We start from the raw sequence: 15,000 nt of genomic DNA, 5'->3' as shown, positions 1-15,000 counted from the left end.
GGAAGGGTCAGATCAGGGACAGTCAGTCTAGGAAGGGGCGGACCAGGGACAGTCAGTCTAGGAAGGGGCGGACCAGGGACAGTCAGGCTGGGAAGGGGCGGACCAGGGACATTCAGGCTAGGAAGGGGCGGACCAGGGACAGTCAGGCAGGAAAGGGGCGGACCAGGGATAGTCAGGCTGGAAAGGGGTGGGCTGGGTTGTCGGATTTTCCTGTACATACCCACTGTTGTCCGTAGCTGTCTTCTACGTCGTTCATCGAGCGATCGTCCCAGTCCAATCGGATCCCGACCAACCGAGACGGCAGGAAGCCGTTTTCCGCCAGGATGACAAAGTAGGTGAAGAAGCCGCCCAGAGCCTGGATCATACCTGAAAAGACAGACGATATCAATGGGGAAGAGCCGGGGGGCCGATCGATTCATTTACCGAAGGGGTCTAAAAAATAATTCCCCATAAGGACGTCTTCAGCCTTCGCATGGGCGCAACAAATGATCAGCGTATTGTTTGGAATACGATTACCAGCTCCATCTAGTGGCCATAATGTGGTACTATTCTTTTCTATTAAGGTATTTCAGAACAATACATCATTATGGCCACTAGATGGGGCTGAGGATCATAGGAGATAATTATAATACAAATCATTGCTTGTGCCTGTGCTGGACCCATCCACACGGTGCACTTTTTGAAAATGTTATTTATTACAGATACTTACTTGCACTATAGCACCATCAATGTACACCGCGCTTTACATATATTATACATTCACATCAGTTCCTGAACTCAAGGAGCTTACAATCTAAGGTCCCTAACTCGCATTCATATACACCCCCCCCCCCCTCCATTGGAAGGGCGAAACATGTTGGGACGTGGCCTAGGCTGAGCTACATCCCTGCCTGCACTCCCAGAGGCTGATAGCAGATGAGGACCGGTCTGAGACTTTCGCTGCACCCACAGCTTAAATAAAGAGGGGCAGGCCAGGGAAAGTCAGGCTGAGAAGGGGCGGACCAGGGACAGTCAGGCTAGGAAGGGGCAGACCAGGGATAGTCAGGCGGGGAAGGGGCAGGCCAGGGATAGTCAGGTAGGGAAGGGGTGGACCAGGGACAGTCAGGCTAGGAAGGGGCAGACCAGGGATAGTCAGGCGGGGAAGGGGCGGGCCAGGGATAGTCAGGCTGGAAAGGGGCGGACCAGGAACAGTCAGGCTGGAAAGGGGCGGACCAGGGACAGTCAGGCTGGGAAGGGGCGGACCAGGAACAGTCAGGCTGGAAAGGGGCGGACCAGGGACTGTCAGGCTGGGAAGGGGCGGACCAGGAACAGTCAGGCTGGAAAGGGGCGGACCAGGGACTGTCAGGCTGGGAAGGGGCGGACTAGGAACAGTCAGGCTGGGAAGGGGCGGACCAGGGATAGTCAGGCTAGGAAGGGGCGGACCAGGGACAGTCAGGCAGGGAAAGGCGGGCTAGGGACAGTCAGGCTACGAAGGGGCGGACCAGGGGCAGTCCTATTGCAGTCTTTCCTTCCATCTTCTGGGCCGGTCAGTCCTGTGTGACATTGTGATGACATCAGCACAGCTCTCTGACTCAATACACTGTGAATAGGGGGGGGGGTGCCATACCCAGAGGGCGGGTTCATGGCACCCTTCACTCACAGTCTTTTCTTAATAATCTGAGTCCAGTATAGACTACTCTTGGTAAAAGAGCAGAAGGTAAAGCCAGCGCGTTTCCGAGGCTCGACCTTCTCTTCATCAGGAGCTGTCACAGTCTTTCCTTCTGTCTTCTGGATATCAGGACAACTGAGGACATCTTGTGGCCAAAAAGAGGCACTGCGGGGGGAAATCACATGGAGAAGTGTAGGCTCTCATTAAGAATGCAGGAGGGCGATAAGTGTGACCCTGAAGAGAAATGCATTCTCCAGTAGAGTGCGGAAGGTTTATAACCTCCATCAGGATTGTATCACTGTCTGTGTCCTCAGAAGGTCAAACTAACCCATTTCGGAGACTCAACTCTCCCTTCATCAGGATCTATCACAGTTTTTCCTTCTGTTTTCTGAGCATCAGGAAAACTGGGGGCATCTTGTGGCCAATAAGAGGTACTGCGGGGGAAATCACATGGAGAGGTGTGGGCGCTCATTATGCAGAGTGCAGCCAGCCTCCTCCATTATGAATACAGGAGTCTTCTGAGCATCAGTCAAACAGGAAGACTGAGGGCATCTTGTGGCCAATAAGTAGTATTGCGGAGGAAATCACATGGGGAAGCGTGTGCTCTCATTAGAAATGCAGGAGGGCAATAAGTGTAACCCTGAAGAGAAATGTATTCTCCAGTAATGTGGAAGGATTATAACCTCCATCAGGATTCTTTTTGCTGTTTGTGTTTCCTCAGAAGGTATCAGAAGGTCAAACCAACGCATTTCGGGGGCTTTGTCAGGAGCTATCACAATCTTTCCTTCCATCTTTTGGGCATCAGTCAAACAGGAAAACTGAGGGCATCTTGTGGCCAAAAAGTGGTACTACAGGAGAAAGCTTTACATGAAAGTTATTGCCACGGCTGACTTTTTTTGGTTTAGCCAAAAGTTGGGCTTTCAACTGAAAAGGCGCAGCTGGCTCTCACCAATGTGTGCCAGGCTCTCATAAATGTGTGCCAGGCTCTCACCAATGTGTGCCAGGCTCTCAGAAATGTGTGCCAGGCTCTCACAAATGTGTGCCAGGCTCTCACAAATGTGTGCCAGGCTCTCACAAATGAGTGCCAGGCTCTCACCAATGTGTGCCAGGCTCTCACAAATGTGTGCCAGGCTCTCAGAAATGTGTGCCAGGCTCTCAGAAATGTGTGCCAGGCTCTCACCAATGTATGCCAGGCTCTCACCAATGTGTGCCAGGCTCTCACCAATGTGTGCCAGGCTCTCAGAAATGTGTGCCAGGCTCTCACCAATGTGTGCCAGGCTCTCACCAATGTGTGCCAGGCTCTCACAAATGTGTGCCAGGCTCTCACCAATGTGTGCCAGGCTCTCACCAATGTGTGCCAGGCTCTCAGAAATGTGTGTCAGGCTCTCAGAAATGTGTGCCAGGCTCTCACAAATGTGTGCCAGGCTCTCACAAATGTGTGCCAGGCTCTCTCAGAAATGTGTGCCAGGCCTGGATGCCTTTTAGATCGCCCAGACTTACCAATCTGCCCATAGGCCATGCTAATTAGGCGCTCGTTCACCAGTTTGTCCGTTCGGGGGTTCCTGGGCTGTCTTTTCATAATGTCGCTTTCGGCAGCTTCGTACGCCAGCGAGATGGCGGGCACCTAGAGCGTAAAAAAAAAGAAAAGAAATTGGTTCTCTCCTCCTCTCAGCGTGCTCCCTAATAAGTGAGACTGTACAGAAGTACCTACCATGTCTGTGCCCAGATCAATACATAGGATGGTGACGGTGCCCAGGGGCAGAGGGATGTTGGCGATGATGAAGAATAAGAAGGGCGTGATCTCCGGGATGTTGCTGGTCAGGGTGTAGGCGATGGACTTCTTCAGGTTGTCAAAAATGAGCCGACCTGCGATAAGAAAAGAACCCAATCAGCTGCGCCAACCAACTAATTCTACATTTATTCCAGGGATTGGGCAGAAGAGCTGACACTCCAATGTCCTCACCGGAGCCACACCCACTTCTGGTCCTACAAACCTTCTTCCACGCCGGTCACAATGGAGGCGAAGTTATCGTCCAATAGGATCATGTCTGCGGCTTGTTTAGAGACGTCCGACCCCGCTATGCCCATAGCCACGCCGATATCGGCTTTTTTCAGAGCCGGAGAGTCGTTGACGCCGTCCCCGGTCACCGCCACAATGGCGCCCTGCGGAGGAGAGCACAGTGAGGGTTTGAGCAGCAAGAGAGGCTGCCGGCATTGGTGTTCCCTGTGTGAAAGCGGCTGCTGTCATTGGTGTTCCCTGTGTGACAGTGGCTGCGCCATTGGTGTTCCCTGTGTGACAGCGGCTGCCGCCATTGGTGTTCCCTGTGTGACAGCGGCTGCCGCCATTGGTGTTCCCTGTGTGACAGCGGCTGCCACCATTGGTGTTCCCTGTGTGACAGCGGTTTCCGCCATTGGTGTTCCCTGTGTGACAGCGTCTGTCTGTCACCAATGTTGTTCAATGTGCTACAGAGGCTGTCGCTATTGGTGTTCCCTGTGTGAAAGCGGCTGCTGCCATTGGTGTTCCCGGTGTGACAGGCTTTTTGGAAAATACGAGTTTCCTGGCTCCTCTGGGCCGGGACAATGATTGGGGGGGGGGGGGGTTCCCGGGGCAGCGAGGGGTACCTGTCTCTGACAACCCTCCACAATGATCAGCTTCTGCTGCGGCGAGGTGCGGGCGAAGACGATCTCCGTGTGATTCTTCAGGAGGTCGTCCAGCTGCTCCGCGGTGAAGTCCTTCAGATCCGACCCGTGGACCACGCACGCCTTCGCCTCCCTGCAACCAAACAAAGGAAGCCTGATCAGTGCCCATCCAATGCAGCCTGCCATGCAGAGAGAGGAGAGCCGCCGTATTACACAGAGCTGGAATCTCCCTCTTACCCGGCGCGTCACCAGCGTGCCGTCTATCATAGGAGACGGGACTTGGTATGACAGCGGCTGAGCCGGGCAAGCGGAAGATCCCCGCTCTGTGTAATCCAGCGGCGCCCCCCCCCCCCCCCCCCCTCCAAGGCTGCCCCAAAAAATTGTCAGTGGGCAGCGACCACCGGACATTTTTAATATAAGTTAGGGCGGCCTGGGGGGCAATTGCCACCCTGCCCCCCGGCCCAGCCTAGCCCACCAATGTATGTACTATGGGCCAGATTCTCGTAGATCGGCGTAAAACTATGTGGCCATAACGTATCTCGTTTACGTTACGCGGCCGCAAGTTTTACGGGCAAGTGCTTGATTCACAAAGCACTTGCCTGTAAAGTTGCGGCGGCGTAGCGTAAATTCTCCGGCGCAAGCCCGCCTAATTCAAATGATCCGGGTAGGGGGCGTGGATCATTTAAATTAGGCACGTTCCCGCGCCGATCGTACTGCGCATGCGCCGTCCCTAAAATTTCCCGACGTGCATTGCGCAAGGACGTCATTGGTTTCGACGTTAACGTAAATGGCGTCCAGCGCCATTCACGGACGACTTACGCAAACGACGTACTTTTTTAAATTTCAACGCGGGAACGACGGCCATACTTAACATTGGTTGCCCCCTCATATAGCAGGGGCAACTTTACGCATCGCAAATGCTACAGAAACGTCGTAAAATTCACAGCATCGACCGCGCGTACGTTCGGGAATCTCGCCTAAATAGCTAATTTGCATAGACGACGGGGAAAAACGACGTCGGCGACACCTAGCGGCGGGAAAAAAAATTGCATCTAAGATCTGACAGCGTAAGAGACTTGCGCCTGATGGATCTAATGGATATCTATGCGTAACTGATTCTAAGAATCAGTCGCATAGATACGCCGGGCCAGATTAGGACTTACGACGGCGCAAATGGCGTTGCGCCGTCGTAAGCCTTTTAAGAATCTGGCCCTATATTTATAAATTTTATAGATTGGTAACACTTACCTGGGATTGACCTGATTCAACGGGATGTTAAGGCGAGCGGCGATGTCCTCCACCGTCTCGTTCCCCTCGGAGATGATGCCCACTCCTTTAGCGATGGCCTTGGCGGTAATTGGGTGGTCGCCGGTCACCATGATGACCTGGAAGGCAGAAGTCATTATTGCCGCGGCGCGACCCGTGTTCTATCTACATAGCCCAGTCCTGAGTTCAGTAGCCACAAAAGGGGCAATAGGTCGATTTTTTTTTAAGGATGTTACTCCATATATGACCACCGTGTGGCGCTGCGTTCCTAAAATCCAAAGTGTATTTAATAAGCAAAGTAAATGACATCAATCCTAATCTAGGTCAGGATTCATTTATCCCCCGACGAGGAGACCAGAGAAAAAACCTCGGGGGATGTTCTCTGACAGAAACGTGAAGATTTATCCGCCTCCCAGATGTGACCCAGAAATCATCAGGAGCTCAGAATTCTAATAAAGGGGCGGAAAGTTCTTCTTCTTCCCCCTCATTCCCACGAGATCCGCCCAACAAAACCACAAAGTCCTCCGGCAGGGAACGTGTCTTCTGTCTGCGCGTCTGTTATCGATAAAGCTTGAGTATTGAAGGGAACCTGTCCGGGTGGACAGGCTTCTGTCATTTACTGACTATTACATCTGCAGGTACAGGTACTGTGGAGGAATTCATCCTCACTATTTACAGCAACAGCTGCACCCCCCCTCCCAGCAGTGACTCAGTAGTTCATCCATTACCCCCGCTTCCCTCCCCTGTACTCCCTCACAACAGACTCACTAACTCTTTTCCTGCTGCTCCCCCTCCCAATAGCTCCTCTACCCCTGCTTCCCCTCCCAGTAGCGACTCAGCAGCTCCGCTCACCCCTATTCCCTCCCAGCAGAGACTCAGCGGCTCATTTCCCCTGTTCCCCCTCCCCGCAGCTCATCCCACCCTGCTACCCCTCCCAGTAGCGACTCAGCAGCTCAGCTCACCCGTCTTCCCTCCCAGCAGAGACTCAGCAGCTCATCTCACTCTGTTCCCATCCCAGAAGATCATTTCCCCCTGCTCCTTCTCCCAGCAGTGACTCAGTAGTTCATCTCACCCTGCTCCCCCTCCCAGCAGCTCATCTCCCCCTGCTCCTCCTCCAAGCAGTGACTCAGCAGCTCATCTCCCCCTCCCGGTAGCTTATTTCCCCCTGTTCCTCCTCCCAGCAGTGACTGGACAGCTCATCTCCCCCTCCCCTCAGCTCATTACCCCCCGCGTCTCCTCCCAGCAGTGACTCAGCAGCTCATATCCCCCTGCTCCCCCTCCCGGCAGCCCATTCCACCCTTCTCTTCCTCCCAGCAGTGACTCAGCAGCTCAGCTCCCCCTGCTCCCCCTCCCAGCAGCTCATCTCCCATTGCTCCTCCTCCCAGCAGTGACTCAGCAGCTCATCTTCCCCTGTTCCCCTTCCAGCAGCTCATTCCACCCTGCTACCCCTCCCAGTAGTGACTCAGCAGCTCAGCCCACCCTTCTTCCCTCCCAGCAGAGACTCAGCAGCTCATCTCCCCCTCCCGGTAGCTTATTTCCCCCTGCTCCTCCTCCCAGCAGTGACTGGACAGCTTATCTCCCCCTGCTCCCCCTCCCGGCAGCCCATTCCACCCTGCTCTTCCTCCCAGCAGTGACTCAGCAGCTCATATCCCCCTGTCCCTGTCCCGGTAGCTCATTTCCCCCTGCTCCTTCTCCCAGCAGTGACTGGACAGCTCATCTCCCCCTGCTCCCCCTCCCAGCAGCCCATTCCACCCCGCTCTTCCTCCCAGCAGTGACTTAGCAGCTCATTTCCCCCTGTCCCTGTCCCAGAAGATCATTTCCCTCTGCTCCTCCTCCCAGCATCGACTCAGTAGCTCACCTCCCCCTGTTCCCCCTCACAGCAGTGACTCGGAAGCTCATTTCCCTCTGCTCCTCCTCCCAGTTGTGATCTTCCTCTACTCCCCCTCCTAATACCTCATCTACCCCCAGCTCCCCCTCCGAGTAGCTCCTCTACCCCTGCTACCCCTCCCAGTAGTGACTCAGCAGTTCAGCTCACACGTCTTCCCTCTCAGCAGAGACTCCAAATCTCATCTTCCCCCTCCCAGCTGCTAATTTTCCTCTGCTCCCCCTCCCAGCAGGGACTCAGCAACTCACCCCCCCCCCTGCTCCCCCTCCCACCAGCTTATCTCCCCCTGCTACCCCTCCCAGTAGTGACTCAGCAGCTCAGATCACCGTTCTTCCCTTCTTCCCTCCCAGCTGGGACTCAACAGCTCAGCTTCCTCTGCTCCAGCTCCCAGCAGCTCATTTCCCTCTCCCAGCAGCCCAGCTCCGCCTGCTCTTCCCCCGCCTCCCCGCCCTTAACCCAACCAGAGTCTCAGCAGCTCAGCTCCCCCTCCCAGCAGTGACTTATATGAATATGTAAGTACTTGAATGTCTGCAGCCTGGTGGAAGTCTATAGCGCCATCTCTGTATATTTTGTTGCGTACCTTGATCCCAGCACTGCGGCATTTCCCAACGGCATCCGGTACAGCAGCCCTGGGTGGGTCAATCATGGAAATCAGGCCTACGAAGCACAGGCCGGTGAGGGGGAAGTTTTCTTCATCCGTGTCAAACTTGAAGCCACGTGGAAAATTCTCGGTGGACATATAAGACTGGCAGAACCCTGATGGAGAAAGAAGAGGCAGAAGACCTTTACATAGGACCTGTAAAAGCTCAGAGTTGCTCCAGTCGGAGCTTACACAGGGCTGAGGTTCCTCTCTACGCCTCCATGTCTAAAGGTAGTGATAGGGGGAGCAGAGGAGAGAAAATGGGTAGGGCTGGGACAAGGGGAGGGGGGGGCAGCTGCCCCCTGGGCACTGAGATCTTATGTGGGTGGGGGCAGCGGAGATTTGTTTGGAGGGGTGGCGGGGGTAAGAATGGTTCTAGGTGGGGAAATTCAGGGGGAGTGGTGATTTGTGTTGGGAGGGGCCGAGGGGATGGTAGGAAGAGGATTTGTTCTAGGAGGGAGGATTTGGGGGTTTGTGCTAGAAGAAGCAATATGTTAGAAGGGGGAGGGGATTTATTTGGGGTGGGGGGTGAGGGGGGGGGCATTTGTGCTAGTAGGGATAATTGGGAGACATGGGAGTAAAAAGGGTTATGCCCATGTGGGGAAAAAAAGGGCAAAAATATACACAAGGGAACCAGATCAACATTCTGCTTTCCTTCGAGTCCTGTTCAAGGGGGAAATTGTGGACCAGCTATAACAGAAGCTACGTGATTTTCCTTTTTGTGTGCCCTTACTACATATATATTATTGGTGATGTTAATTGTATATGCAGCATTCTGGTTTAGTAAAGGCACATAATTATACTACAGGTTTTTTTGTTTCTTTTCTTTACTGCAAAAAAAATTAAGTCCTGTTCAAGGAGGAAATTGTGGACTAGCTATAGCAGAAGCTACGTGATTTTCCTTTTTGTGCGCCCTTACTACATATATATTATTGGTGATGTTCATTGTATATGCAGAATTCTGGTTTAGAAAAGGCACATTATTATACTACAGTTTTTTTTTATTTTTTATTTCTTTACTGCAAATAAATCAAGTCCTGTTCAAGGAGGAAATTGTGGACCAGCTATAACAGAAGCTAAGTAATTTTTTTTGTGCACCCTTACTACATACATATTATTGGCAATGTCAATTGTATATGCAGCATTCCAGCATTCTGGTTTAGTAAAGACACAGTATTATACTACAGGGTTTTTTCATTTCCTTTCTTTACTGTAAAATAAATGAAGTCCTGTTCAAGGAGGAAATTGTGGACCAGCTATAGCAGAAGCTAAGTGATTTTCCTTTTTGTGCGCCCTTACTGCATATATATTATTGGTGATGTTCATTTTATATGCAGCATTCTGGTTTAGAAAAGGCACATTAATATACTACAATGATTTTTTGTTTCTTTTCTTTACTGCCAAAAAGACACACCTTAAATAGCAATGATTTTCACTGACTTCCTGCTTGGCTATGGGACAGGAAGTGAAGGGAATTCTCTGCAATGGGACAAGGATGGCGGGAAAAAAACTGACTGGGGTTATAATCCTCCCTTGCCCTATCCATAATGAAAAAAAAAAAAGTTTTGCCTATAGTTCTACTTTAAGTCCTGTTCAAGGAGGAAATTGTGGACCAGCTATAACAGAAGCTAAGTGATTTTTTTTCTGCACCCTTACTACATATATATTATTGGAAATGTTAATTGTATATGCAGCATTCTGGCTTAGTACAGGCACATTATTAAACTACAGGGTTTTTTCATTTCCTTTCTTTACTGCAAAATAAATTAAGTCCTGTTCAAGGAGGAAATTGTGGACCAGCTATAGCAGAAGCTACGTGATTGTCCTTTTTGTGCGCCCTTACTGCATACATATTATTGGCAATATTCATTGTATATGCAGAATTCTGGTTTAGAAAAGGCACATTATTATACTACAGGTTTTTTTTTTTATTTCTTTACTGCAAATAAATCAAGTCCTGTTCAAGGAGGAAATTGTGGACCACCTATAGCAGAAACAAAGTGATTTTTCTTTTTGTGCGCCCTCACTACATATATATTATTGGGGATGTTCATTGTATATGCAGCATTCTGGTTTAGTAAAGGCACATTATTATACTACAGGGTTTTTTCATTTCTTCTCTTTACTGTAAAATAAATTAAGTCCTGTTCAAGGAGGAAATTGTGGACCAGCTATAGCAGAAGCTACATGATTTTCCTTTTTGTGTGCCCTTACTGCATACATATTATTGGAAATGTTAATTATATATGCAGCATTCTGGTTTAGTAAAGGCACATTATTATACTACAGGGTATTTTTATTTCTTTTCTTTACTGCAAAATAAATAAAGTCCTGTTCAAGGAGGAAATTGTGGACCAGGTATAGCAGAAGCTACGTGATTTTTCTTTTTGTGTGCCCTCACTACATATATATTTTTGGCAATGTTCATTTTATATGCAGCATTCTGGTTTAGAAAAGGCACATTAATATACTACAGGGTTTTTTGTTTCTTTTCTTTGCTGCCAAAAAGATACCAAACACACCTTAAATAACAATGATTTTCACTGACTTCCTGTTTGGCTATGGGACAGGAAGTGAAGGGAAATCTCTGCAATGGGACAAGGCGCAAAAAGAAAAAGAATCTGACAGGGGCTATAACCCTCCCTTGCGCTATCCAAAATGAAAAAAAATAAAATAAATAAAGTTTTGCCTATAATTCTACTTTAAGTCCTGTCCAAGTCCTGTTCAAGGGGGAAATTGTGGATCAGCTATAACAGAAGCTACGTGATTTTCCTTTTTGTGCGCCCTTACTACATACATATTATTGGCAATGTCAATTGTATATGCAGCATTCTGGTTTAGTAAAGGCACATTATTATATTACAGGGTATTTTTATTTCTTTTCTTTACTGCAAAATAAATAAAGTCCTGTTCAAGGAGGAAATTGTGGACCAGCTATAGCAGAAGCTACGTGATTTTTATTTTTGTGCGCCCTTACTACATATATATTATGGGCAATGTTCATTTTATATGCAGCGTTCTGGTTTAGAAAAAGCACATTAATATACTACAGGGATTTTTTTGTTTCTTTTCTTTACTGCCAAAAAGATACCAAACACACCTAAATAGCAATGATTTTCACTGACTTCCTGTTTGGCTATGGGACAGGAAGTGAAGGGAAATCTCTGCAATGGGACAAGGCGGAAAAAGGAAAAAAAAATCTGACAGGGGTTATAACCCTCCCTTGCTCTATCCAAAATGAAAAAAAATAAAATAACGTTTTGCCTATAATTCTACTTTAAGTCCTGTCCAAGTCCTGTTCAAGGGGGAAATTGTGGACCAGCTATAACAGAAGCTAAGTGATTTTTTTTTTGTGATTTTTTTTGTGCACCCTTACTACATACATATTATTGGCAATGTTTATTGTATATTTAGCATTCTTGTTTCGTAAAAGCACATTAAAGAGGTTGTAAACCTCCCTTTGTAAGTTGTACCTATAGGTACTGTGCGCCGCTTAGGAGATATTGGGCCAGATCCACAAACGAATTACGCCGGCGTATCTATTGATACGCCGCGTAATTTTTAAAGTTCCCGCGTCGTATCTTTGTTTTGTATCCACAAAACAAGATACGACTGCATCTGGGCTCGATCCGACAGGTGTACGTCTTAGTACGCAGTCGGATCTTAGGTGCATTTTTCCACCGGCTGCTAGGTGGCGTTTCTGTCGAAATCCGTGTTGAGTATGCAAATTAGGTAGATACGGCGATCCACGAACGTACGTCCGGCCGGCGAATTTTTTTACGTTGTTTGCGTTCGGCTTTTTCCGGCGTATAGTTACCCCTGCTATATGAGGCGTACTCAATGTTAAGTATGGCCGTCGTTCCCGCGTCGAATTTTAAAAAAGTTACGTCGTTTCCGTAAGTCGTTCGCAAATAGGGATTTGCGTAGAATGACGTCACCGTCGTAAATATTGGCTTGTTCCGGTTTAATTTCGAGCATGCGCACTGGGATACCCCCACGGACGACGCATGCGCAGTTGAAAAAAAACTTAATTTACGTCGGGTCAAGACGTATTTACATAAAACACGCCCCCATCACATCAATTTGAATGGCGCGCCCTTACCCCGCCAAAGATACACTACGCCGCCGTAACTTACGGCACGCTTTCTTTGAGGATTCCAAAAAAAACAGTAAGTTACGGCGGTGTAGTGTATCTTAGATACGCTACGCCCGACGCAAATATGCACCGATGTACGTGGATCTGCCCCATTAACTGTGTACTGTGCAGATGATGTCATCGGTGCATGCGCTCTGAAGGATCGGCCGCCCGTGTAGTTTCTTCAGGCGAGTGTGCTGTGACCGAAAATTCGGAATTCGAAAATCCAGAAATGTAAAAATTCGGAAATTTCGGAATTTAAAAAAAAAAAAACGAATTCGGAACTAAACGAATTGCACGTGTCTACTTCGAACCCACCCAACACTCTCTCTCCCAGTCCTCCCAGTTCAAAGTAGGCATTCTGAAAGGCATCTTTCATCTCTTCGTCCAGCTGGTGCACCACTCCGTGCAGCATGATAGAGGAGCAGCGGTCCAAAATCCTTTCTGGAGCCCCCTTCATCACCAGCAGGTGGCCCTCTTTGCTCCCCTCGTGTTCATGGATGGACAGCTGCGGAGGAAACAGAAACAAGTTACCGACTGTCTAAGTGGATGCGTCTGTTCCTCTGGGGCTGGGCTATGCAATCAACATATTGGTTCGCATGCGTTTGTTGCTCATGTGATGCAATGCAGGTTGAGAATCTTTGTGCAGGAATGCTGTGAGCCTGGTTGGCTAGCGGTGGTGAAGGGGCGGGGTCATTCGCTCACCTGGTATTTGTTGGTGGAGTTGAAGGGAATTTCAGCCACTTTCGGGTTCTTGTCTCTCATTTTCTTCACAGAGCCGCAGGAGAGCTCTATACACTTGAGCAGAGCCGACTCGGAGGCATCCCCTGCTGTACCTCTCTGTGCAACAATAAAATGACCCGGTGTTACTTGTGTCCAACAAGAGGAACACACAGAATTTTAGGGGTTTGGGGTAATGGAAAACCTGCAACCAATCAGATCATTTAGGTATGTCTTTAATATCAGCCTGAAAAAACCCTCAACGCGTTACAACTGATAAAGAGGCTTCATCAGGAGGAATGCATTGGCCATGAAGAAAGAATGCAAGTCCAAAAAGGCGGGTCAGGTAAGATGCAAGGGATATAAGCCCAACCACACCCCCAAAAGATTATGAAAGAGGTGACCTAAAACCTTTATGGGGGAAAACTACGAGTAATAGGGGACTGCAGAAGTCTCAAGCTGATAATGATCGGTAGCAAGGCCAAGGGCTCAATGGAACGCCTTGATGGTACCAAAGGGATTCCAGCAAAAGTAGCAGGCTAATAAGGGATATAAGCCCAGCCACATTCCTCTGAGCCCTGGGCCTTGCTACCGATTTTTAGACTTGCATTCTTTCTTCTTTTCCAATGCATCATTAGGTTTTCTAATCTACTGTTTACCTCCTGATGAAGACTCGTTATCGGTTGAAACGCGTTGAGGTTTTTCAGGCTGATATTGAAGACATATCCCTTGCATCCTATCTGACCCATCTTTTTTGGACTCGCACCCTCTTATTTTTACCAATGGATCATTGGGTTTTCTAATCTACTGTTTATCTCCTGATGAAGACTCTTTATCAGTTGAAACGCATGCAGATTTTTCAGGAGGTAAACAGAAGATTACAGAACCTAATGATGCATTGGAGAAGAAGAAATAATTCAAGTCCGAAAAGGTGGGTCAGATAAGATGCAAGGGATATAAGCCAAGCCACACCCCCAAAAGATAACGAAACTCTGGTTAGGTCTAAGCAACAAGATTATAACCAATCAGATCATTGCAAGGCTAGACCAAGCCTTAGCCAATCAGAGTAGGTTGGAGCGCTGTGGTCGAAGGTTGACACAAAAATCACACAAGAACCATTCACGAGCTTTACCTTGGAAATGGGCGTCTTTTCTTGGCCCCCTTTGAAGACGGCGCGGTTGCAGAGGCCGGCGATCCGGGAGAGGGCGGTCCAGGTGGGAGAGCGTTTATCAAAAGTGGTTCCTGGAAATAAAAATGAAAAAGCTCCGCGTCACCGAGGAACTTTATTGGTCGCATGAAAATATCCAACCGGGTCAGTCCACCACTGGGGAGTCATCCCTTGGGGAGATCCGGTCCTGACAACCCCCGAGGGACGTGTTGTCAGGGGAGGGCCCAAGAATAACCAGGAATGTTCGGCAACGTTGTAAGGGGGAAAATCAATAGACATGTAAATAATTATGTTTAGTTCAATTAGTTAAATACATTTTTTGGAAGGACCGTTGTCATAGGTTAACCGATGGAGCTGACTGATGGTCTGATGTGCCTACACACCATAGGTTAAAAATCGTGTCAGAACGCGGTGACGTAAAACGCAACGACGTGCTGAAAAAAACGAAGTTCAATGCTTCCAAGCCTGCGTCGACTTGATTCTGAGCATGCGCGGGTTTTTAACCAATGGTTTTCCATACTTTTTCAATTTTAAAGCAAGTTCTAATTTTTTTGACCGAAGGTTAACTGACCGATGGGGCCCACACACGATCGGTTTGGACCGAAGATAAGGTCCTTCGGTCCTTTTTCATCGGTTTTGACCGATCGTGTGTACGCGGCCTTACTAATACAAATTATATTCTTATCCGTTATTTTATTTTATATTCTATGCCTTTATTTTCCATTTCATCATATTTTTTTTAAATTCAATTCCCTTATTTTATTTTATATTATGCTCTATTCTGTATTACAAAAAAATGATATTCTTATTTATTATTTTATTTTCTATTATATTCCCTTATTTTATATTACATTTTATTCTTATCTTTTATTTTATATGCTGCTCTATGCTGTTTTCC

At 48.4% G+C, this 15,000-nt stretch overlaps 1 protein-coding gene across 2 annotated transcripts in view; it reads right to left on the bottom strand.

Moving 5' to 3' along the window:
* The window catches only part of LOC120920663 (sodium/potassium-transporting ATPase subunit alpha-2), a 53,274-nt gene that overhangs the window by 11,856 nt on the left and 26,418 nt on the right, over positions 1-15,000 (bottom strand). For both annotated transcript variants that reach the window (XR_005744754.1, XM_040332868.1), the window contains exons 10-19: positions 14,067-14,176; positions 12,920-13,054; positions 12,533-12,722; positions 8,020-8,195; positions 5,537-5,673; positions 4,271-4,421; positions 3,643-3,811; positions 3,360-3,514; positions 3,149-3,272; positions 221-366 (exon numbers count right to left, since the gene is read on the bottom strand). Coding sequence is in view for 1 of the 2 variants with exons in the window: in XM_040332868.1 (XP_040188802.1) it covers positions 221-366; positions 3,149-3,272; positions 3,360-3,514; positions 3,643-3,811; positions 4,271-4,421; positions 5,537-5,673; positions 8,020-8,195; positions 12,533-12,722; positions 12,920-13,054; positions 14,067-14,176 (1,493 nt within the window). In the remaining variant the exon portion in view is untranslated. The remainder of the gene's footprint in view (positions 1-220; positions 367-3,148; positions 3,273-3,359; positions 3,515-3,642; positions 3,812-4,270; positions 4,422-5,536; positions 5,674-8,019; positions 8,196-12,532; positions 12,723-12,919; positions 13,055-14,066; positions 14,177-15,000) is intronic.

The sequence above is a fragment of the Rana temporaria genome, chromosome 13, assembly GCF_905171775.1.
Source record: "Rana temporaria chromosome 13, aRanTem1.1, whole genome shotgun sequence".
Lineage (NCBI taxonomy): Eukaryota > Metazoa > Chordata > Amphibia > Anura > Ranidae > Rana > Rana temporaria.
Note: the sequence above shows the minus strand (reverse complement) of the source record. Positions and strands in the feature narration are given on the sequence as shown.